A 25,565-nucleotide genomic window follows, 5' to 3' on the forward strand; every position below is an offset into this window, starting at 1 on the left:
TTATTTAGTTGTAAAGTAAATTATTTATTATTGAGGTTATAAAGACATCCATTACCTCAGTACCTGCCTTTCAATTAATAAATACATATATATGTCTATATATATATGTGTGTACACTTATATATATACACGCAAACATACAAAGATGTACACAAATATGTAATTTTCCCTCTCAAGTGGACTTACTCTGATATAAGTACAAATTTTGGTATCTGTTACCTTGGTTTGTTCTATTTCACACCAGAAAATAATTACACATGGTTAACTTACGATTTGTTAAAAGAATAATAATGTTTAAAAGGCTTTATTTGTTAGAAATATGGGTGAAGATTTTCTAGTGTTTACCCTTTTTTATTTTTTGTTGCTTTTGTTGCTTTGTTGCTTTTCAAAGATGTAAGGAAAAAGAAGTCTATTAAATGGTACTTGGAAGGATTGAAATTTTTTTAGGTGATGTTTATATAAGACAGGATTTCCCTAAAATATAACTTATATTTGCAAAAAATTTGCTTTGAACTGTATGTGTTACAATTTTGTTTTAAGTTAATTTAAAGGTATATAGTCACTTTACACCTTCTGAATTAATAAAATCTATAGTTTTAAATAAATTTTACTTTATTACAATTTCAGAACAAGTTGTATATGGTCATCAGTTTATGAATCTGGCAGGTGACAATTTAACCAATGTCAGCCTATTTGAAGAACATTGTGAAAATCTCCTTTTTGATTTAATATACCTGTCACTCAACAGGTATGACAAGGTAATGCTTTAAGAGTTTATTTGAGTTGTTGGTAGTTAGTGGCAATAGTTAGTCCTTAATACATGTGGTTTAAGCTATAAGAATTTAATCTAAATTCTGGTTAATTCTTTCAGTTTTATATTTACTATATTCTGGGAGTTGCACGAGAAAAGAATTTGATTTAAACTTTTAAAACAGGCTGGAATTAGTGTTTTAGAGCTTTTTCTTTTTAAATATTTTTTTTCATCTTGTCAAAAATAAATAACAACGAGACGTTTAAAATAATGATTGGAAATTTAACTTCTGTTCAAATAGGAAAGGCCAGCCCTGTAATAATCTGTTGTATTGCTGCTACATAATGAAAAAGATGAGTAATTAACTAAATTAGCTGACAAATTTAAAGGGTAGTTTTGTTTGCTGGTTTTCATAAAAGGTCTAGGATCATGGAGGAAATTACTTGTTTTTATTAAATTGTATTTATGTAGAGTGTTTAATGCAGACAAAGATTTAAAGGTGTTACAGAACACATTCATTTTCAAATAATGGAAGTTTATAGATTATCATCACTTGTTTCAGATTACAAGTGTAAACATTACTTATGGCAAATCAGGATTTATAATTTTTTCAAATTAGATTGTTTTATATATTTATTTTCAGTATCTCTTAAATCTAGTCTCTATGTTTACAATTAATATAATTAGTGAATTAGCCAGATACGGTATAGTAATATTTTAACAGATTCCTTTTACTATGTATTATGTTAGTGATGGTTACCAGATGAGGGGGTTTGGGGGCTGGATGAAAAAGGTGGAGGAATTAGGAAGTATTAACACAAATTGGTGGTTGTGAGGTGGTTGCAGGCATGTAGAGTACCGCGTAAGGAATATAGTCAGTAATATGGTAATAACTATGTATAGTGCTCGGTGGGTACTAGACTAATCGGGGATCACTTCCTAAATTATATAAATGTCTAACCACTATGCTGTATACCTGAAACTAAAATTATAATTGAAAAAATAAAAAAGTAGAAGTGTATATGTGATATATGTGAAATAATGTATACATTCTGAATTTTAGAAGTTTAGCAATGCTTGCAAATATAAACCCCATTGTCTTCATTATTTAGGGCCATTAAGGACATACTTATAAAAATGGTAAAATTGCTTAACCTTTACATATCCCTAATATTTTTATTCTGACATGTAAAAATTTTTAGTTTGCTTTACAGTGAGTCAAAATTTATTTTCTAAACTTTCTATTAGAAATCTCCTTCTTGTGGCTAATGGATTAGATCAAGGTTAGGAAACCATGGCCCTGAGGCCAAACCTAACACACCACCTGTTTTTGTAAATAAAACTTTACTGGAGCACAGCGCCAACCTTTTTTTACTTACTGTCTATGGCTGATGTTCCACAGCAGTGGCAAAGTTGAATAGTTGTGCAAAGACTATATCATGAATAAAGCCTCAAATATTTATTATCTAGCTACAGAAAGTTTGTTGACCATTGGACTAGATTAGATGATTGAAGCAGAGTTTTTTTTAAAAGTTGAAAATTAGTCTGTGCTCTTCATTTTAAAATGGGGCTTTTTAAAAGTTAATGAAATGGTACATTTTTTTATAAAGAATTTTATGTAATTTAGGATAAATTTTAAGTTATCTAAGTCGTTCTTTTAAACTATTTGGGAAGCGGTATGGCATGTAAAATTCTGCTCTATTATAAGTAACTCATTTTGGTTCTTTTCTACAGGTTAGACCTTCTGAAGCTTTAATGAGTCACCATTGCCCATGTCCATGCTTTAAAGAATTATGGGTTCTACTTATTCATCTTCTAGACCACAGAAGTAAACGGTCTCTCTCTGAAGTAAGTTGTTAAATTTATATGTTAGTTATTGTTACTAATTATATTGAATTTATGCAGTGGTTTTGGCCAAGAAACATCTTAGAGATTTCCTTCTTTATAAGACAACAACTACTACTAAACGGAGCATTAACTAAGTATTAAATACCTATATTTTTAACCCTAAATTGGTAATATGAATATCTAGGATAAATACAAAATTTGACTGTCTTATTTTCTTAAGTTCTTTTTTTGTTCTATCAGGAATCCCTTAGGCTAAAATATTTAATACTCTCTAGGAATTCAGGAAACATTTTAGTGAGAAAATGTGACGGATTTAGATTTGGGGAGAAATAAAACATAGGTTTCCTTCACTCAATTTTACAGTATTTTATTTCAAGGAAGGATGAAAAAAAGCTCAAAGGGGAAGATGGGAAATTTACTTCATTTTGAGCCAAGTCTTTATAATGGGGCTTTATTTTATTTCAAGTGTTGTGGATTAGGAGAGAAAGAGAAATATCCATATGTGGATTTAAGTACAAACAAGTCATTGCAAAATGATGCTTATAATGGTTTATGTTATATGAAAACGTACTTTTGATATTTTATGGGGTTTTTAATTTCCTAGCTTTCCAAATTTGGGGTTTAGGTGCTGCTATCTAATTTTAATAATGAATGCATTTTTGCAGGTTTACAAGTACTATATTTACTTTAAATTATTGTAGCAGTAAATTTACTAAATATAAGTAAAATAAAGTAAGTTTGCTAAGTATAAATTTATTGTATTTTTACTTATTGAGTGAGGAAATTTTTTTTCTGGCATTTTGGTTTGTCAGTAGAGTTCAGTTTTCTACAATGAGATTTAAATATTACAAAGCATCAGCAATTTTTTCCCTTTGATTATTTGCCAGTATGTTTTATTTCATTGACATGGTAAAAGTCAATTTTCCATATTCTCCATATTTTCCATATTCTTTAATAGTAAAGGTTATCTTTACTATTTAAGAATGTTGTATTTCTTTAGAATTGTTCTTATTTTATAAATTTCAGACTTGAAAGTGTAAACCACATGTAGTTAATGCAGGCATGATTATACTTGTTGCTGTTAGTCTTTTTCTTTATTTTAAGCAGAAAAGTAGGCATAATTTAAAATATTATTTGTAAAAATTTGTGCAGTAATATATATTGTTTAACCTAAATGATTTGTATGCTGTTCATTTTATGTAGTAACCTGACTTATTTGTCTTAAAATAATGAATATCTGAGGGCATTTCATTTTTTAAATACTATTAAAATAAGTTATTCTCAGATTTGAAGGTTATTTTATTTTGAAAGTCAAATTAGAAGTTTATATTCTGAAAGTTAGACAGTTTAACCTTCCTGCTAAAAAAATAATCTAATCCAATTATGCTGGGTATCATATAATAAGCATTTTAAGTGTGTCAGTGAGCTTGTAGAAAATAAGAAGTACTAAGGCCAAATACTAAATGTAGGTCAGCTGAACACTGAAGCTTCCTCATCACCTTAGAGGCAGTGCTGAATTGTATAAACTTGACTGTTAGCTTTCATACATTGTAAGGTGCAAGCAGAGAAGATAAAGGTCAGAGACAACCCAAGTTCATAGCCTACTAATATACCAACTACTCATAAATCTGGGCTCCCAAAAGGATGAACTAGAAACTCAACTAAATTTGAAAGGAAAATTCCCTGTCTTTAACTGTGGTGCTTTGCAGTTTAAAATTGTGTGTCTGTTATTGCAAGCCAGTCCTTATGCAGTTACAGCCTGAATTCACGGTGCCTAGATGGTACTAAAAATCTCAAGCCAGTGACATCTAAACTGGTGACATTGTCCAACAACCATGGACAATGGATGGATGTTTAAACCTGCATCTTCCTGCCTAACCTCCCCCTAAACATGGAACGACAAGAACAAATAAAGCTACACAAAAAACATGTGGAAAGCATAACTATAAGAGAGGAATATTCAAAGCTATAAATTAAAAGCAAAAACCACCAAAGCTTTACCACAAAACTTTCTAGCAAGCCAAGGCAGTCAGAAAATTGCTCAGAGGAGAGGAGGGAGTTAGCAGTAGTCATAACATTGGTCTAAAATCATTGCCAGAATGTGAAAATACTGAAGAAATTTCTTTGTAGATCAGAGAACTGACTGTAGGATAGGCATATAAAAATGTGTGCATGACATGAGGAGGCAGTCTTTGAAGGTAGAGCTTCTAGAAAATGAAAAAAGGAAGTGGTCCCCCTTGATGATTGGGCAGTGAAAGTGACAGGAAGTAAAAGCAGAAAATGTAAGGATCAAAAAAAAAAAAAAAGGATATCCAGTAAAGAAAGGGAACTTTGGTACATCAACAAAAGAGAGCTCCACAGAACAAGGAATCTTAAAATAGTCTAAATCTATAAAATGAAAAGAGGAAAACCAAGCAAGTCTTTTTAAAGTTACTTAATGAAAACAGAATTGATAATATGTTAGCTGATGATACCCACTCCCCAGAAACAACTACAAAGCAGAAGAAAATTGTAAGACAACACTCCAGACTGAATTAAATAGACAAGTATTTGGGGCTGTAAAAGAAAAGAACACCTTGAATAAGATAGTCCAATGTTAAAATAAATAGACCAAAAGCCAGGAATGAGTAAAAAGAATAAGTTGAATGCAGGAGAAAAATGGAAATAGAAATCATTTTAGAATTGACTAAATTACAAGGTCCCAAGGAGAATAGACTCAAATGGAAATTTAATAAGGGTAAGAAAGGTAACCAAGGGAATAGCAATGAGGTAAAGGAATATAAAGGGGCAGAGAGAAAAATATTTGAAATGGAAGATAGGCAAAGAAGAAATAACATTATTTTAAACGGAGTCTCAAAAGAAGAAAACAAAACAATGGGATACAACTAACATTCAAAACTATCATCCAAGAAAACATTCCAGAAATAAAAGAAAACCTAAATTGTCATACTGAAAGGGCCTACTGGATAACTGGAAGATTAACTGCAAATAATCCATCCTGAGACATAGCCTACTAAAACTATTTGACCTCAAACATACAGTAAATCCTTCAGGTCCTGGGGGAAGTCTTCAAATCCTCCAGGCAAAACGATCAAATAACTTACAAGAGCAAAATAATTTGACCTGCCCTAGACTTCTCAAAAACAATATAAAAACAGGGCTAGAGTGGAGCATTTAAAAAGACGCAGAAAGCCTTCCTCCTTGGAGGGCGCAGCCAGAAGTCTGTGATCTGGAAGACGGCTCTCGCCTGACCGTGCTTGACACTCTGATCTTCGACTTCAAGCCGCTAAAACTGAGTGAATTAACCAATATGGCAGAGCAGAATAAGCCCCCAGCTTAGAGAAAAGCAATTTAGGGCCCACCTTTTACTCAATGGAGATTATATGGACTGTCACTATAAGATACTTTCTGAATAAAAAGCTCAAGCCTAAGAAAAAGTGACCAAATTAAAAGGAAACAAAACAACAAAAAAGTCCTTCTAAAACAACAGAGGAGCAAGTTAAAAATTATTCTTTGCACTGACTACCTGCAGGGGCCTTAGGGACCAAGGTGGATTTGGAAACTGAGAAAGAAAAACATAAGAGGCAGTTGAGTTCAGGAAGAACAGGGAAGCCTCTGTTTCACCTACCTGGGAATTAATGCTATCACAGAATGCTAACAGCAGGCGAAGCCTCACGTAGGACCTGTTTGTAGGAGCTTTCCATACTGCTGAAAGCAGAGATTTCTTGTTTGTTTTCTATCTTATATAAGAATTCTAAAAGTTTGTAATATGACAATACTGATTTATACAATGCACTCAATTTATTTTTTAAAAGAAGAAATGTGTGTGTACGTGTGCATACTACCATTCTTCCAGAAAGAGATATTTAATTCCTTCTCCCTACTCCCTGGTCTCCCCGACCCTGGTCATTCCCCTCTGGAATGACGGAGGGGAAGACTGAATGAGATTTGAAGTTTTCCCTCAGAGAGAGACATTTTCTGCAGCAGGTCAGTGTTTAAAGGACTGATGCTCTAAGGAAATTGTCCAAAAGGATGAGGCAGTTCAGGGTTAAGAAGTTATTTTCCACTGTTGTCTGGGCTGCTGCTGACCTTTGTGAAGGAACCAGGGTGCTGCTTCCCAAGGGGAGAGGATAAGAAGCAATTAGAGAAACCTAGGAAGGCTCAGGAATGTTTGGGAATTCACACACACCTAAAATGATGTGGCCACTCCAAGAATGAACATAAACTAATTTGATCAAGGACATATTTCTGTCACAGAAAATATTCTAAACATGTAGCTAATACTGTATGTATCTGTATGAGTATTTTCCTAAAAAAAACAACAACAAAAAAAAACCACTCATTATCCAGTAGACTTCAATTAGACTTCAATTTCCCAGAAGAGAAGGAAAGCTAATTAATATTCCTCGAGTGATATTTCTTATATGCCAGAAAGTAGAATGAGTGTGAGGTTAAGTAAACTGTTCAAATAACAGACTCAGAATATGTGAAGCTTGGCTTCAAATGCAGAATTATTTGATGCCACAGACCATTTTTTTCTACCACATTAAGAAAGTGCATGTTTAAGAAAGTTAGAAAAAGAAAATGAAGGAGTAGCTGAAATAATTCATTCCTCTTCTTTTGGAGAAACAGACCTAAGTATACTTTATGTGCACTCTTACATTTCCAGAAGCGCCTGAATGAGGCAGCAGATACCTGTGCTATACCACCTGCAAATATTGTAGAATTTTTTAACTGTATACATTATATTTTACCTGCCATAAACAAGTGTATGTGTATACATGTTGCCACCTTTAAGCATTACATACAGAATATTACAAAAATGTTCTATAAAATAAAAACTTACCATTGCCCCTCCGCCCCCCACAAAAGACTCAAAAAGTATGGGCTGAAGATTTTTTATAACCTTGACCCTGCCAATCCCACTTCAAGGAGTTTACCCTCAGTATATTCCGGCAACAATTCAACAATACATATGCATCAGGCTATTTATTGCAGCATTGTTTATAAAAGCATAATCTTAGAAACTACTTAAATGCCCTTACCCAGGAGAGTGGTTAAACACACCATGGGATACCTGCACGTTGGAGTATTATGCATTTGTATGATAGAATAAGGAAGATATCTGAACTGATAATGGAGTGATTCTCAGGATATATTGTTAAATAACATAAGCAAAGTGCAAAAAAATACTGACAGGATGCTGCCTTTTTTTATAACAAAGCAGAGAAAATAAGGAAATACGTATATTTAGTTGTGCTCAAAAATACTGGAAAGACAAATCAGGAACTATTGAGATTGGTGGGTAGGAATGGAAGATTAATGAGTGAGAACGGAGTGGAAGGGTTTGAATATGTTGTTCTGCCTTTAGAACCATGTTAATCTTTCAGGTGCTCCAGAAATAGATTAACATGTATGGAAGGGGGTTCAATAGAATATAAAGAGAAACAATGGAACCTAACTATATTGCAGGTGAATAACACACTGGAGGATGGGGTGGGGAGAGGACTAACCTAGGTAACTTAGACTGCACTATTTTCTCTATGTACTGTAAGGATAAAGACAAAACAAACAAACTAAGTACAAATACTGGATTCCTACTATTAGGAGATTTGTGTTTTACAGTGTTATGGGTCAGCAATTTTAAATTAGGCAAAGTTAGGCAAAACTTTAGGCAGACGTTAGACAAAATATCCCTCCATAATAAACCCAAAGAAAGTAACAGGTAGCAAATAGAACTGGCACAAATTTATGAAACTAAAAGCAACATAGATGATCAAGTCAACGAAAAAGATAAAAATAGCCAAAAATTTGTTCTTCAAAAAGATTACTAAAATTACCTAATCTTTCTTGAGACGATTACAGAATCAATATTAGAGATAAAGAAAGGAACGTGACTTCAGATTCTACACATACTAAAAAAAGTTGAGATATTGTCAACAACTTTATGCTTAATAATTTGAATACATGAAATGGACAAAATACCTAGAAAAAAATCTTACTAAAACTCACCAAATGTTCAACAGCGGTAAATCAGGTAAATGGTTTTATAATATAGTCTTATATTGGAATACTCTGATGAACTCTGGACATATTCATTAATATGGATGAATCACAGAAACATAATGTTGTGGAAAAGAAGAAACTCACCGAGGAATAGAAACAAGACACTTAAGAATACAAAGGTGCATTTAAAAAAAGAACAAAACCAAAAATATGTGCTTTGGGCTTATATACCTGTATGGCAAAACTTATAAAAACAAGGGAATGATTTATTACGAAAGTCACGATAATGATTACCCCTGGATGGGAGAAGATGTAATTGTGGGAACATGTAGTATCTTTCTAAAATACTAGTCATTTTCTAATTTTTAACCTGGGTATTTTTATTATTCTTTAAGTTTTGGATATTTTGTGTTATCTTTTGTGTGTATATTTCATTACAAAAATGGAGGAAAAAGCCCAAATCACAGGTTATTGGATCAGTGTCTTAATTTAACTCAATCGTATTATCTATTTCTATAGTCTTTTTGGAACTGGCTGAATAAGCTACTTAAAGCACTCTTTGAAACATCAAGTGACCAGAGAAGACCTTCTATGCCTGTAATCCAGACCAGGGATCCATTAGGTTTCAGTTGGTGGATTATTACTCATGTAGCATCATTTTACCAGTTTGATCGTCATGGAGCACCAGATGAAACAGTAAGATTTTATTTTTTTGAACTTATATTATCAATTAATACATATTTTTCGTAGACGCATTAGGAAGTAAGTGTGCAGAAACAACAAAAATCAGATCACAATCCTACAGAGATAAATTCAGCTTCTTAATCTAGGAGCTGTAGGCCTTTCAGTAAACATCTATCTTTTTTATTGTTTATTTAAGAAAAAACAATTTGTAGAAGAGTTGGTATCTAGTCCAGGCTCTGCTACTAAGCGGTCGCATGACCTTCAGTGAGTTGCTTAAACCGTTCTGGGCCTCTGTTCCCTCATCCAGAAATCATGTGATTGGCTTGTTCAGAAAATTCCTTCTAGTTCTAAAATCTGTAAGATTGCCAAAGGAAAAACATGTTTCTCCAGAAATTAATCAGTAGGTTTTGTGAATAATTTGATAAAATTGTTTTCTCAAAATAACACTTATTCAGATATTTTCACAAAGATATTTTAATCTGTTAATTAACCGTGAAGATTATTTCAAATAGAATGACAGATTTGCACTACTATATTAATTTTTAATTGGACACCTATTTTCCAGTGTTATATAAAAAGCCCTATGAATAAAACCAGCCAGTGGATATATTTATTTGAAGCCCTATTTGTATGTAATTTCTTCCTTGTTCAGAAATGAATAGTATAGTATTATATCAACCCATCAGTACCACAAAATAAACACTGAGAATCTTGAAACTAATGTGTCTATATTTTCAAAATTGGTCTTTTTTCTGGGAATGGTTCCTAAACCTGGCTGATCATCAGGCCTACCTGTGAGTTTTTTTTTAAATTCAGATTTCTAGGTCTCAACTCTGGAGATCCTGATTTAGTAATCTGGTTTAGACTTTGGGAATCCTTATTTTTCAACAGTTCCATGGCTCTCATCCTGTGTTAGGTATGGGAACTATTGCTTTATGAAACATGTTCTTTATGACAGATTTTCCTCTTTTTGGAATATTGGACAAAGTCGGCTGAGAAATCATCCATGAAATCTGAGGGTTAGTTAGTATTGACATTGTGTCATAGAAATGGAGAGGGCCTCAAGAGGTCCTTTAAATGATCCCCTTAATAATGAAAGGTCCTGTAGGAGATCGCAAGATAAAGTAGAGTTAGAAAGTGCTATGTAAGTTCACACGCAGAATTCCTCTGTATATCTAGAGGTCAACAAAATGAGTTTCTCATAGAGAAGGATTGTATGTCCTTGTTTCTGTACATAAGTCCTTGTCATACTGATACATGGTAAGTACTCAATAAATGTTAGTGGTTACCATTCCTATAGTATCATTTTACTTAGTATTTTTGTGGATTTAATACTATGTTTCACATCTTTGAATTATTAGAATACTAGAACAACATTAAAAGAACTCCAAAAATACGTCTGATAATTCTTAAGTCTTGATGTAGCATTTTTATTCATCTTCCCTTCTAACCTTAAGTCCTCCAAGTACATATTTCTGATTCGATTCAGTACAAATACATATGGTAATTAGTTAAGCACTTCTGAGTTTCTATTGAGAGGCTATCATAATAATAGGTGTCAATGATAGGATACACATGAAACATATTGTACTGCCTCTTGCATCAAGGACCATGGTTTCAGGTTATTAATGCAACTGAATTAACACTTATTTGAGTGACTTATGATATATTTCAATAGTGGTTGCTATTGAACCCCAGACACTCCCAGTGCGGTAGATAATCACATTAATATATATCATTACCGTTACTATTGTGATGTTGAATTGTACTAGTACAACACCCAAAGAAGCATTGCTGAAATCACTCTTCTATTTCACACAAAGAATTCCATATGAGATTATTACTTTTATTAGCTCTGCTAATAAAATTTTCTGTATTTAAAATAGCTTAACCTATGTGTTTCAGTATTTTTTTGCAGTTCTTGTGTGATTTTATGTTTTTGCCAAGGTACATATATTTTTAAAAAATCTTAATTCTTTATGTTAAAGTTTCTAAGAAGCAAGAGAGCCATGATATTTGAAAAAGAACCTTTTATATGGTAAAAATAATAAAGATGTACAATGTATATGTCTATGTGCATATGTAAAATAGACAGTTTTATTCACGAGTACTCAAGAGTTTCAGATATTTATATACTTCTTAAGAAAAACGCAAGCTCTATATAGTTGGTAGTTTTCATTAGGGGCTGATACCTTCATATTGATACCTGCATATTGCATTTGCAGCTTAATTTAACTGTTCGATATTTTACTCAGTGAAGCGTTATGAAATAGGTGAGAGGGTAACATGTCCATTTTACAGGTATAGAAACTGAGGTATAGGATGGTTAATTATCACTCTATTTTTGTCACTGACATAAACGTGATTTGAGGGACCTTCTACAGAGTGCCTCCTACGAATAGGACTTGGGTAGGGTAACCACGTACACTGGATTGCCAGGAACAGCCCCAGTGTATGCCTCGTATTCCCTCATCCCATCTGGTTACTTTTTCCTTTCACTCTCAAAAGTGCCTCAGTTTGGCTTACAAATGATATAAAATATTCTAATCTATGAACATAAAGACTTACCTGCTCATCCATTCAGAGAGCTTATATAGGATATTAATTTGGGTCTGGGATTTATTTACATCAGAATTTTGAAAATTACCTGAAATGTTTTTTTCTCTTTATGTTGTATCAGCATAGCCAGCTACTATATAGAAAGTGGTTATATAGTAAGCCTGCTTTATTCCATTAAGGATAATCTGATGTGAGAGGATGATAGGAAGTAATAATGGTTGACCATATGTTCTGCAGCAGAGAAATACTTGTGTTAACCATGGATGTGTTTCAGTTTTTAAATGTGAACTGCTTTGCCTTGAAGATGAATGTGAAATCTTTACATTTCAAATAGGTTTCGGATATGGTTAATTTTTTTAAAAATTTTTTAAGAGTTTCTATAAATTTGGACTTCTGTTAAATGTGGATTTAAACCACAAAACTTGCCAATTGCTTGCTACAGGCCTAAAAGGAAAATTTGGTATCTCACTTCTTCATACTAGAGGCTTTAGGTTTTCATATATTTCTGTTTAATACTTTTCTCTCAACCTAGATTAGAGTGTGTTATCTTCTCACAATACCAATCATCTTAAAAAAAGCAAATATAGTTTAAAGAGAAAATTTGCTTTTGAACATTGCAAGGATTAGTGTAACAGTGCTTTCCCTGCCCATGACATAAGGCAATCAGTCCGGCCAGGTGATGCTCATCTTTGAAACAGCTGAAATGGTGAGTAGATAGAAATGTAACCTTAAAATGAGAGTTGTACCAGATTACTTAGGTCACTGGAAGTGGAGGGTGGGAGATCAATTTTGTATTTCTGGTGGAGATACCACCTGTGCTGAAGCCTATATGGATGTCTTAGTTCTGATAGTAGGATAAGAAATATAAAACACAGGCCCAAATTGCTGACGTCTACTTTCTTTCTATCAGTGGAATTAAGTTAGGTATAACTTAGTATGCAGAGAAAAATAGCTGCTCAGAGTTTTCCAATGGAAGAAAGATCATTGATGTATATTCTCTTACTCAGACTTGATTTAGGCATGAATTAGTTACCATGCTTTCCTCTGAGTTATGGTTTATTTTTGTTTCACGTTATAGCCACAATACTGATCCATAGAGTTGAAAAACTTTGGACAAGAATTACACTACTTCTCTATAATTTGTGTGATTCAAATGCCTTGATAGGTAGAATAATTGAAATGTACTCATTAACACTATCAAATTATAAAGCTGAAAACATCAACCCTACATATCCCTACTTATTTGGGACTAGTGACATTTTCTTAGTAAAGAATGATACAAAAGTAAATTGTTGAAAGCTAAGGGAAGACTTGTTAGTAAAGAAAGTCAGTTACAAATAACCTGAGGTAATGAAAGGAACACTGGCTTTTGAGCCAGACCGACCTGGATTTGCATCCAGGCTCTGACTTGTATATACATGACTTTTCGGAGACTTGTGTTATCTGTGAAATGGGAAAGATTTATTTTGAGGAAGTAATAAGGTAAAGACCCTAACACCATGTACATGTAGCATTGATACAACTATACGGTCAGATGGTCCTACAGGCTTTCCTGTTGGAAAAGTGGAATCATTTTCAGTTTCTAGCCCTTGTGAAATACTTTGGCTCTGTGAAATTCTTTTTTGGCTTTCTTCTTTACTTTAACAAATCTTTTAGATAAGTGAGGTTGCCAGATAAGCGACCATTGCCTAAGTCTGAGGTAGCACTATGTAAAATTTTTCTTTATTTTCTGTGTAAATATTTTAGTTACTTGTTTGCTAAAGTGTCTTCAGGCTATTATATATAAAATGAAGGAAAAAGAATCTCTGGTGAGTAAAGTATAGAATAAGGAAGAACACTCAGGGCCTAAAAACTCCACATATACATAAAGTATTTTCTTTTTCCTGTTAGATTATATCTGACAGCAAAAATTGTTTGTTAAAACATTTATAATTTTACAGAAGTACCACTCTTTAATGAAACAACTCTTGATAAGGTTTATATTGGATTGGAATAGTTGTAAATTTTTTTCTACGAAGTCTTAACAACTCTTTGCCAAGTAATTTTAGACATTCGAGAAATTGTAATGATATCTTATGATGGACAAAATGTTTCTACTTCACACCTAACTTGCTATACCATAAATTTAATTTTTAATTTTGATACAATAATATTTTCTCCCTTCCTAGAGACAAATGGAATCAAATTGGAGCTTTGTAGAAGAACTGCTGAAAAAGTCCGTCAATGTTCAGGTATGCATTTAAAATGAGACAATTTGTGGGCTTTGCTAAATTTTTGTGTTACAGATTTTATTTATTACAACCAAGCAAACTTGAAATGATGTAAATTAACAAACCTAGTTTATTATTAAAAACCTGAGATAGAATCATGATTCTTTGTTAATGAAGTGCTAACAGATAGTAGTTCCTACTAGTGACTCTCCTTTGAAGGTTTTTATTTCTGACACTGAGTTGCCAGTTAAAGGACAAAGATAATTATCCTAGTTGGTGACTTTGACAAAATGTATTCAAAATAAGTAGTAGATACTTCAGAACTCTAAGTGATTCCTTGACTGTATGATATCAAGTCTAGGCGACACGATGAGGGCGATAGTGAGTAGCATTGAAAATTCAGCTCTATCCTCGTCACAGCAGGAAGGTGACTTACCTTGCTGAGCAATTTGTCTTACAGGCCTGAATCATACTCTAACTGATAAGGTCTTAGTTTGAGCCCACATATCATACCTTATCATTTTTCTTTTGGCAGAACTGTTAATGTAGCGCTTCATGGCCCACAGGTCAGATTTGACCTCCTTTTAAATGTGCTGTACATCACATCTTTAAACATATTGTACTGTGGTTCTGTACAGTTTTGTAATATAAGTTATTTATGTAAGAGTTGAAGAAAAAACTTTAGTAAAGAATATTTTTTAATTTGGGAAATAGATTACTTTTCTGTTAAGAAATAAAGATTGTTAAAATCTTGAAGAGGAATGAAGAAATAGGTAGTACAAGATTGCTATATACATATAGCATACACATGCACACACACATTTATTTTGTAGCCATATCTTTGAAAATCATTTTAATAGCTTGAAATTTTCCTTGTTAACTATATTAACTCTTAATTTTTGTAGGGAAAACATATAAGTATAATGTAAATCTTCTAATTATGAGCTAAGAATTCTAGGTTTGAATTCCAAAGAGCTCTGCATACATAAGTTGTATCAGATGCAAAAGAGCTATTGTCCCTTTAGTTGTATCAGAAATAAAAGAGGTAATATCCCAACCATTGTAAAGGTTTTTTATTTTTTTCTATATCATTTTAATTGGCTTTATCCTTAGGTTTTTGGTTTTTTTTTTTGGTTTTTTTTTGAGAACATAATTGATTTAGTAAATCAAAGTTTCTTACATGTATTTTTTAACTTCAAGAATGTTGGGAATCACAAAAAAATGGTCATTGTTATTTATATCAGTTATTAATCCAATGCCTCAACATAGCTTAAAAAACTCTCAGTTAAACTTTCTTTCAGCTCTAACAGTATATGAACTCATGGTTTTGTTCAGCGAGGTTTTAAATTAAGAGTATTTCTTAGGAGGCTCTAAAGGTACATATGGATAAATACCCATATACCTGTAATGGTAGGGACAACAAAAGAGAAAATTTGTCATCTTTTTTTCTTCCATAGAAAAGTTTGCTTTATGACTAAAAGATTGAAAACCTTCTTTAAACACATTTCGTTGGTCCAAAAAAATTATTTTTTTCCTTTGAATTACCACTTTCTTTAATTTTGATTTTAAACGAAGGAAACTCATTATCTTAGAAAAAAAAAGCTTTTCTTAGTTGGCATGTCTCATTCATAATGTGATAAAACTTAGTCTGACATACGTAGTGTACTTGTACAATATAACCTGTATTTTAATGATGTGAGCCAAAGCTAGTTTGAAGATAAATAAGTAATTTTTGGAAGTAGGTAGGGTGACCCTCTGGATTTGCCTGGCTTGGGGTTTCCTGGAATGTGGGAGTTTCACTGCTGAAACCTGGACACACTGGGAGGAGTCAGTCACCCTAGAAGTAGTGATAGTACAGGCAATCTCAGAAACTTTCTCTGTGAATTTAGGTCTAGCATAAAGTCAAAGTAATATCTTCCCTGTGAAAGAAGAGGTCGTTATAATATATAGAAAGAAGTAGTCCATTCGCTCTAGTAATCTTTCAATTTTGTCATGCCTTGATTCTATCAAATTAGATTTTGTAAGTAGCGTAGGACTACTTGCTGGAGTTCTTGAAACCAATTTTGTTGGGTGCAGTAGGTGGTCATAAAGAATAAATAATATGTTTGGATAGAGCTATCAGTTTGATTATATCTGTTTTCCCCCATTGAGGTAAATTAAAATCTGACCATGCTCATGTACTTTGACTTGATCTCCAACAGTGAAAGAGGTCATTTGCAATGTTAAGAAAAAAAAATATGTTCCACATATAGAGCAGTCTTCAAATAAAATTGGTAAGCACTCCACTGTAGTTTTAATTAAGCAAATAATGTTCCAAATCTTTTTCTAGCCAGAGGATCTTCCAGAAATATTGAGCTTTGTTAGTAAAGAAAGCATATATTTAATTTTGCTTATATAGGTACAGTTGAATATTTAAGTGTTTGCTTTAAAAACAGTTTTTAGAGGTAATCCTATTTAATATTTGTGAATGTTAACAGAAAATATTTATTCTACCTCTAAAACAACATTATTGTTTTCATATGAAAAGGAAGATTTTTAGTTTTATGCTAGCTACTTTTTAAAGCCTCATTATTTTCCAAGATCACAAAGAATTTTCTAGTAAAGGTCATAGAAGGGTGTAAAAAGAAATCTTAAGCAAGCCTTATTTTTTAAATATTATTTTCCTTTTTCAAAGAACTTGGAGGATGTAAGGCTATTAAAAACAACTCAGAATGTGATTAGATCTGAATAATGTACAATAATCTTCTAATTACTAATTAAAAATTATTGTGTTCCTTGGACAGAAGAATCTTGACTAGGATATTGAAGTTCAGTTTTCTTTAGTCAATCCTAAAAATAAATCTAATCAAACAGACTAACAATTACTATTCAGGTTTCAAATAATTTTTTTCTTGTGATTTCTGATAGGTATATTGGTTGTGTATAAGGAAATGAACCCCCAGTTGTTAAATTGCCATTTGTATAGAATATGCTAAAATAGTAAATGTCATTTTTAGTTCAATGAAAGAATTTGGGGTATGAAATATCCCAGATTAATATGTCTAAATTTGTTCTTTCAGAATAAAGATAGGAACACATTCTTTGAAAAAGGTACAAAGCAGTGATCAGAAGCAGGCATTATGGAATATTCTATGGTGGCTTTCTTCATTAAACAGTTTATACACACACAGCGGAGGTAGACACCCATAGCATCTTGTGAAAAATGCAGAAGTTGAGTAGCACAGACTCTGGATGGAGACAGGTCGTGTTAAGGCTGTGTGGAAAAGAGGCCCACAGGTCTTCTGGTTTATTAGAAACTAATCAGAGGGCATGGATTTAGGTGTCGTTAATCACACCTCTTAGTTTAGATAGAATTTGAACTTAACACTTCCCAAATGGAAATATATCGGTTTAAGGTACTTACCATGAACATGTTGGGTTTTTCACCATCAAAAGAGTCCGCATTTGGCCTAAAAAAATACATTTCTTTCTTGCAGATAACAATATGATAGCTTTCCCTGTGCGAGCATTGCATTTAGCATTTAATTACATTCTTCCACTTAATGCTTATGACAATCTTAAGTTCCGTTGTACACATTAAGAAACTGGGTCCCGGAGGAGTTAAGGAGCTTGTCCAGGTTCACACAGCTAGCTTAGGAAGTGGCAGAGGTGGGATTTGAATCGTCATACATGTTTCACTCACAGTGTGCTCCCTCAAAGCATTTGACTTTGCAGGATTCTTAAGAAAACCCTTTTTTTTTTTTTCTTTTTCATTATTTTCATTTTAAAACTTCTTTGCTGCTATGTGTTTGACTAGTAACCCCTTTTGGTTTCTAGATCTGTTTTGGGGATACTTCAATTTTTCATACTTTTTTTTTTTTTTTTCCCCTATCCAGTAAGTGTAGGATGAGAAAATATAAGGTAGGAAGAAATGAATACACTCAAGTGTTCTAAGATTTTTTAGCCCTATTTTTTGTTACGAGTTGAGCTAAGATGTCTGTTGCCTACTCTACTCCAGACTATTGTATATTCTCATCTCTTTGGCTACCTGGACTTGAAGATGGGTGAATCCATTCTCTCCATAATTTAACAGATGTGTGCACACACGTACACATTTTAAAGGGAAGTTTTAAGAAAAAACTAAGGGTTCAAAACAAAGACTGGTTGAATATACAGAATGTGAAAATGTGTTTTATAACAAATACTATTTAATTAAAGGTCGGAAAAAACAACAACTTTATAAGTCAGAATCAACTGACTGATTACACTATCCTGCCATCACTGTGGAGAAAGTGGTATTTTCTAAACCATTTCTTTTCATTTTAATCTGCAACCACTAGCAAGAAAATGAAGGGAAAGTTTTCTCCTTTCCTTTAAAAAAATAAAAGAATGCCATATTTAATTCCTTCTTGATTGGGTACACTGGAAAGAGTGTTCCAATAGCATGAGCTCTGGCCTTACAAACACTTTTATTTAAATCTTGGTCTGGTCACAAAGAGCATTTTGATCAAATCTGGTGTTCATTAAATGTTCATTTCTTGTCCCCCTTTTTGGAAGGTGCCACAGATTAGTATGTATAACAGGCTTCATAGTCATAAATCCTAGCTCCTTCCTAAGTGGACTGTGGTAAGCTATTAGTAACTTCTGAACCCCAACCTTCTTTTCTGCAAAATGAAGTTAATATAACTGGGATGATATGAGACATACATGAACTTACGTGTGTAAATGTCCATAATGCCTGACACATGGTATTTTAATCTTTTATTTTTTCCAAACTTCATTTATATTTATGGTTTAAATACCTTTTTGTGGACTCACATGTATGTAAAGTGAGTTTCAGATACCAAATAAAGCTCTTCAAAGTGAGCCCATTGTTTTCACGGAGCCCATCATTTAACCTTGCAACATAATTGGATTAGTGTGCTTTGATTTATATCGGCAGTGTGCCACAGGAGTGAGCCTAGATCTAGTTGAATGTTTTCATAATAAAATCAAAGAATGTTAGTAAGTGATGGCCAGAACCTTGTCTTCTTTGGGTACATGAGTTTAATTGTCTGTTAGAGAAGCTAAATGTCTTTGCCTAAGCCAAACAGCTATTTGGAGAAAAGAGGCACCAGTAACCAGATCTCAGTTTTGTTCATGCAACATTTATAGAGCCTCTCTGGTGAACCAGGCACTGTGCTAGGCTCTGGGGACATTGTCCTAGCTTTCTGAGAGCTCATAGACATGTACAAGCAGATAAACTTTAAATTTAACAAGGTAAGTGCTGTAATACGGGTGCGCGTATTGTACTGTGGAGCATAAAGAAAAGGTACTGTTTAGTGTGGAAGTTTCCTAGAGGACTTGAAGCTTGAATGTATTGTAAAGCATTAGTAATTAAGAGACAAAAAAAAAATCTGCTCATGTTTGGTTCATTCTCATTCATTGAAAGATTTAGCACCAAGATCACTGTTTTTTCCTATACCTGTTTAACTACTTTTGTTAGTGACCCTAGTAATCTGCATAAGCACCCTGTCCTTTAAGTTTCTTTATAGTCTACCTTCTAATCAGATTTTGTTTCACTTACTTCACCCACTTCTTTCCGTGGTTATGCTCTATTCTACATTTTCTTTTTCATTCTCATTCTGCACATCCCAACTGACCTTCTCATTTTTCTATCTTCTATTTCCACACTTTCCTCCTTAAACAATTTAGGTTATATAATCACTCTATCACAAACACCTTTAATTCCTTACCTGTTTAGGTAAAACTAGTTCAAAAAACTAGTTCTCCTCTCCTACCCCCTGTCTCTCCACCCTCAGCTGAATATTGCTGGAGAAAATTACATAATCATTTTTACTGATTGGTCTGACTTTAAATTCTTGATCATAAATGTCAAATGGCACTCAGCTCTAGAATGTTTGCTTTTCCACTCTCCAAAATTACTTATTTCAGAATTCCATTTTAACACATAATTCAACATACACTCTACCCTTATTAGGGTAGGGTTTATTAACATAGCTGAGCATCTTGCCTCATGAACCATTAAGGAAATTGGACCAATCCGTATAGAATTATTTATCTTTGCATCTTTAAATGTCCCAACAATTTCTGCTTTGTACTCAACTTCTCAGTCTGCTTTTTTGTTATATTGGAAGTGACACGCTTTCTATCAAAGGCTAACTCTGTCAAAGGCTAATTTCAATCAAAGGATCTTGTCTCTTCTCACCCACTAAAGGACTTTATTATATATCTTCACTTAAATACAGTAGTCCCCCCTTAACTGTGGATTTGCTTTCCATGGTTTCAGTTACCTGTGGTCAATTGCAATCTAAAAATATTAAACGGAAAATTCTAGAAACAAACAATTCATAAGTTTTAAATTGTACACCATTTGAGTAGTGCGATGAAATCTCATGCCATCCCACTGGGGATGTGAATCATCCCTTTGTTTAATGTATCCATACTGTATAAGCTACTTGCCCATTAGTCATTTAGTAGGCATCTTGGTTATCAGAGAGAGAGAGAGAGAGAGAGAGAGAGAGAGAGAGAGAAACCACATTCACAATACTTTTATTATAGTATGTGGTTATAAGTGTTCTATTTTATTGTTAGTTGTTAATCTTTTACTATGCCTAATTTATAAATTAAACTATCATAGGATGGACGTATAGGGAAAAAATATATAGGTTCAGTACTAGCCACAGTTTCAGGTATCCAGTGGGGGTCTTAGAATGTATACCCCAAAGATAAGTGGGAATTACTGTATGTATTTTCTCACTTACTATTGTCTTCTCAGTTTGCCATAGTTAAGCTTCTGTTTCTACCATCCCCGAAACTACTCTTGTTGAGGCCACCAATTTCTTCCATATTGTCAATCTAAGAGTTCTTTCTTTTCATTTTAATCTTTCAATAACATTCAACCCTGTTGACCACTGTCCCTTTATGGAAGATTTCTCTTGGCTTCCATGATGCGTGGTTTCTTTTCTACTTCAGTGGCCAGTGGTTTTTGCTAATAAATTCTTCTCCTTTTACTTGATACCTAAATGTTGGAATAGCACAGTGTTCTCAGTTCTGGATCCTTTCCTCTTATCCATGTATAGTCTTTCCTTGGTTGATCTTATCTAGCCTCTTAGCTCTAAAAACCATCAATATGAAGGTGACATCCAAATTTGTATCAACAGCTCTGACTTTTCCCTTGAGCTCTAGACCCATATGTCAGATTGTCTACTTAGTATCTCCACCTGTTTTCCCTGTGTACTCTCCCATCTGTTCTCCCCTTGTCCTTGCCCTCTCAGGATATAGTATCATCTTCCATGTGTTTAAGCCATGGATGGGAATTCTTCATCATTCTCTTTCCTTCATACCTTAATAGAACTCATCAACAAATCCCAGTGCCTCTGTTTCCAAACATATCTCTAAAGTTGTCTGCTTATCTCCATCTTACAGTTTCATAGAGTTGAGTCCTCTAACCTTTTGAGGTGGTAGAACGAGAAGGAAGTAGGAAAAAAGAGGACACTGTAATCCATTACCTATCATAGAGTAACCATGCGTGTTTTTTAAAAATGACACACCACTGAATCCCAGGCATTCAGCAATTATTTAAAGTTTACTATATATCATGCACCTTCAGAACTCCCAATAGGTCTGCTTTGCACTTGACCTCTCACTCTGCTTTTCTCTTACACTAGAAGTGTGACTGTTTACCTTCTAACTGATCTTCCTGCTTCTATTCTTGTCCACTATATTCATTCTCCATGCATGGTCCAGAGCAGGAGTTTTGAAAGTGTCACAAAATGTCACTCCCGTACATAAAATACTCTACTGGCTTCCCAACATACTTAAAATAAAATCCATACTTCTTACCAAGACTTATAAAGCCTCAAAGAGATATGGTCTCTGACTGTCTCTGACCTAATTGCTACAATAGCAGACTTACTGCTAACTCAGGAACTTTCCATGTGTTTTCTCTGTCATGAACATTTTTCTTTGAGCTCTTTTTCATTCAGTCGTTCAGTCCAAGTGCCAGCCCTCAATGGATATATGTACCACCTCTTCTTTATCCATTCATCCATTTATTATTAGATCATTTTTGCTCCTTCTTTCTGATTTGGGTTTCTTTTCCAGTCTCTGGGTTTCCTATACCATTCAATTATGAAACACCTATTGTAATTTTTAAATAACTGAGTTAAAAGTCAAATTGAGTTATGTAATTTCCATTATCTGAATATATTAATTGACTGTAGAGCAAATTTTTAGACATATACCTTACATTGATTTGGAGCTTCTTGTCTGAATATGAGAATGGCTATGATTTGATGATATATAGTCATATTCTTTCTAGAAGCCGGCGGGTTATTCGGTGCACTATCAAGTGATAGTATGTTGGCAGAGCCCATTTACTTCTTCACAATTTTAGTTTCTTTTTTAGGATGGTATACTGGAAGAGCAATTACGAATGTATCTTCACTGTTGTTTGACACTTTGTGATTTCTGGGAGCCAAACATCGCTGTTGTCACCATCCTATGGGAATATTATAGTAAGAATCTGGTGAGTAAATAGAGTATGAATTTGTTCCGGGAATTTGAAGAATTTAAACATGATATTTGAGGACTGTTATGGTTTAATTATGAATAGTTACAGATATTTCTTAAAAAGTTAATTTTTCGAAGTAGATTAGAGCTGCTCAAGAGTACTTTTATCTTTCACAAACATTGTCTATGGAGCATTGGCATAAAGAAACGAAGCATTTGGTATCCCTTTTCAGATTGAGGGTAGGCGAAGTAGCTGAAATTGTACCAGAAATATATATTTGTATATCCTCATTTATAAGTATTTCCTAACAATTATTGATTGCTTGCAACATATTGAAGAGTTAATGTTATCCTGAATAAGACACAGTTTTGGCATTTGAGTGACTTATAGGCTAGTCGGCAGATATTTTGTGGGAAAAGTTTATAACACTGTGGAACGCCAGAGAAGGGTATATCTGACCCAGTGTATGGACTTGTGGAAGACTTTATGAAATCATAATTTTTAAACCTGGCCTGGGAAATGAGTGGAATTTTCCAAATGCAGAAGCAAAAGAACATCCAGACAAAAGGAACAGTGTGAGCAAATACATGGAGACATGAAAAAACATGATCTGTTCCTACCATGTTAAATGGTTCTAAGTGATAAGTCTGAGATGACTGAAGAGACACAGGAAATAAGGAAAACAGCGAAGGTAATAGGGGGCTAATTATGAAGGGTTGAAGATAATGTGCAGTTGAATTATGATGTACTTAGGCAATATGTGTAAGAATGTGACAGGTATGTGCTTGAGGAAGTTTTTTCTGAAAATGGTATTCATAAAGTGGCACAGATAATTTAGTAATGCAGTGTAGTAGTATAAGCAAATAACGCAGTAAGTGAGAACTACAGTACAACAATTGGTTTAGAAAGGAGAGGATAAATTTGGAAAATAAAAAATTTAAAGGTAGATTTAAAGAATTCAGTTACCTGTAGTGTGTGGAGATACGAGAAGATTTGAAATGTTTGGGTTTCTGGGTAAATAAATAGTGACCTCTTCAGTGAAGATAGAAATGAAAATGGAAAATTTATAAGTCAATTACAAGTTTAGGTTTGTACATCGCAGAGCTTCTTAAAAAATGAGAAAAATCCCTTTCTCTGAAGCTTAATGCCAGGCTGATTAGAGAAATGACCAAATCTAGTTCTGAGGCAGCATGTGTACAAGATGAGGCTAGATAAGTAAGTTGTCATAAGTGAAAGCGGGAAGGTATCAAAGTAAGCTGGAGCCATGGCAAAAGGACATGGGAGCCAGCTTAAAGGAGTTGCCATTGCCCAATGCTGTGTAAATTTGAGCATAAGAAAAAGTATTGACTGCTGTGGATTAAAACATATCAAATATGTTTAAATCCTTGAGCTTATGATGCTTTTAGAAAAGTTATCCTGAAAAAAAAAGTACCTCATCCTGAAAACTGTGAAAAAAGGAAAATATAAACTATATTTAGAGTAACCAAATTTCTGATGAACTAATTCAGAAGGATTGCTAGAAAATCAGTACTTTGTACATCTGATGAAATAAGGCATCTGGGCAGTGAGCATCAGTGGCTGCTAAAACTGTTAAGTAAACGCCTTGTGGGGATCACTGCAGTGTACAGAGCAGGCTGACGACAGGATCAACCCTAACATCCCAAAATGAATGACAGAACTTATGTGGCCTCTTTACTAATTGCAAAAGGAGTCACCCAGTACTACCCGTGAAAGATTCTTACCAAAAAACTTGACCTAAATGTGATCAGTCCTCTCGACACAGCTATCAATTTGTAGAAAAGATAGTAGATAAAAGAATACAGTAGGTAACATTAGGGAGATACAAGCAGTTAAGTCTAGAATATAGGAAATTCTACACAATAAATGGCAGGATATAAAAATAAATGGTATGACAAAGGTTGGGGAACTTAAAGAATAAAAGCTTTAAATGCAACGTATGGGTCTTGTTTGTACCCTAATTTGGACAAACCAACAACTGTTAAAAAGACATTTTGGGGGGATAAACCAGGAATTTGAATACCTCTTGATGTTCTATGCTTTTATGGAATTATTTTGGGGGAATATGTGGTAATGACTGTAACTTTTGTGATTAAGGTAAGTCAAACTTTTACTGAGCTAACTGGGATTTGCACTATTCCATTTTTATTTACTCAGGGACTTCACACTTGTTTGCTGTCTTTTTTTTTTTTTCTTTTTTCTTTTAGAATAGTTCCTTCAGTACTTCGTGGCATTCTTTAAAGGGCCTTACAAATATCATTAAGTCACCCTTGTGTATGCTAGAAATGGTGAAGACCTGCTGTTGTGATAAACAAGATTACAACCTGCATAAATCCAGAAGTAGTTATACCATTTTCCTTTGCATTTTGGCAAAAGTTGTTAAGAAAGCAATGAAGAACAATGGCCCTCATCCTTGGAAACAAGTCAAAGGAAGGTGTGTACCATATCTTTCTTTGTCATGATTGTCCATTGATATCTTTGGAGAAGTGTCACTGTTTGTGTTTTTTAAGTTAAACTTGTGCTTGGAGGTCTTTGTGGCTTACACATTTAAAATGTTTTCCTTAATGTGGGACTGCAAAATATGGAGCTTTTTGAGCCTGCCCATTTTTTATAGTAAGGAGCAAACCTATTATCTGTAACTGGAGGATTTTAATTTCTTATTTATCAGTCCTGAAGATTGAAATTTCACATATTAAATGCAAGGATATTAGACAACTGTTGTTTTCCTTGCCAAAATTAATTTTTATGTTATTATATAACTCATTGCCTACATTTTATTAACAATTACAGAAGTAGAAAAACATCTCCAAATTTTACATTGGCGAATAATAGGTTTAACCTATAAACTTTGTGTGCTTTGAGCCCAGCAGTCCGACAAGCCCTGCATTCTGGAATGAAAACTAACCAGAGTGTAATAGAACCAAATAACTCTAATGTTTTCTTTGGGGAGTATGGCGTTTTCATTTCGGTGTGGTAAAATAAACTTTTGGTCACA

General features: G+C 33.6%; 1 protein-coding gene across 3 annotated transcripts in view; it reads left to right on the top strand.

Annotated features, from left to right (window-relative positions):
* The window catches only part of MMS22L (MMS22 like, DNA repair protein), a 115,032-nt gene that overhangs the window by 11,608 nt on the left and 77,859 nt on the right, over positions 1-25,565 (top strand). For all 3 annotated transcript variants that reach the window (XM_019743388.3, XM_074333325.2, XM_074333326.2), the window contains exons 8-13: positions 628-758; positions 2,486-2,599; positions 9,125-9,301; positions 14,017-14,079; positions 22,448-22,567; positions 24,778-25,004. In XM_019743388.3, the coding sequence (XP_019598947.3) occupies positions 628-758; positions 2,486-2,599; positions 9,125-9,301; positions 14,017-14,079; positions 22,448-22,567; positions 24,778-25,004 (832 nt within the window). The remainder of the gene's footprint in view (positions 1-627; positions 759-2,485; positions 2,600-9,124; positions 9,302-14,016; positions 14,080-22,447; positions 22,568-24,777; positions 25,005-25,565) is intronic.

Source organism: Rhinolophus sinicus, chromosome 2 (genome assembly GCF_057876585.1).
Source record: "Rhinolophus sinicus isolate RSI-liver-muscle chromosome 2, RSI-T2T, whole genome shotgun sequence".
NCBI lineage: Eukaryota > Metazoa > Chordata > Mammalia > Chiroptera > Rhinolophidae > Rhinolophus > Rhinolophus sinicus.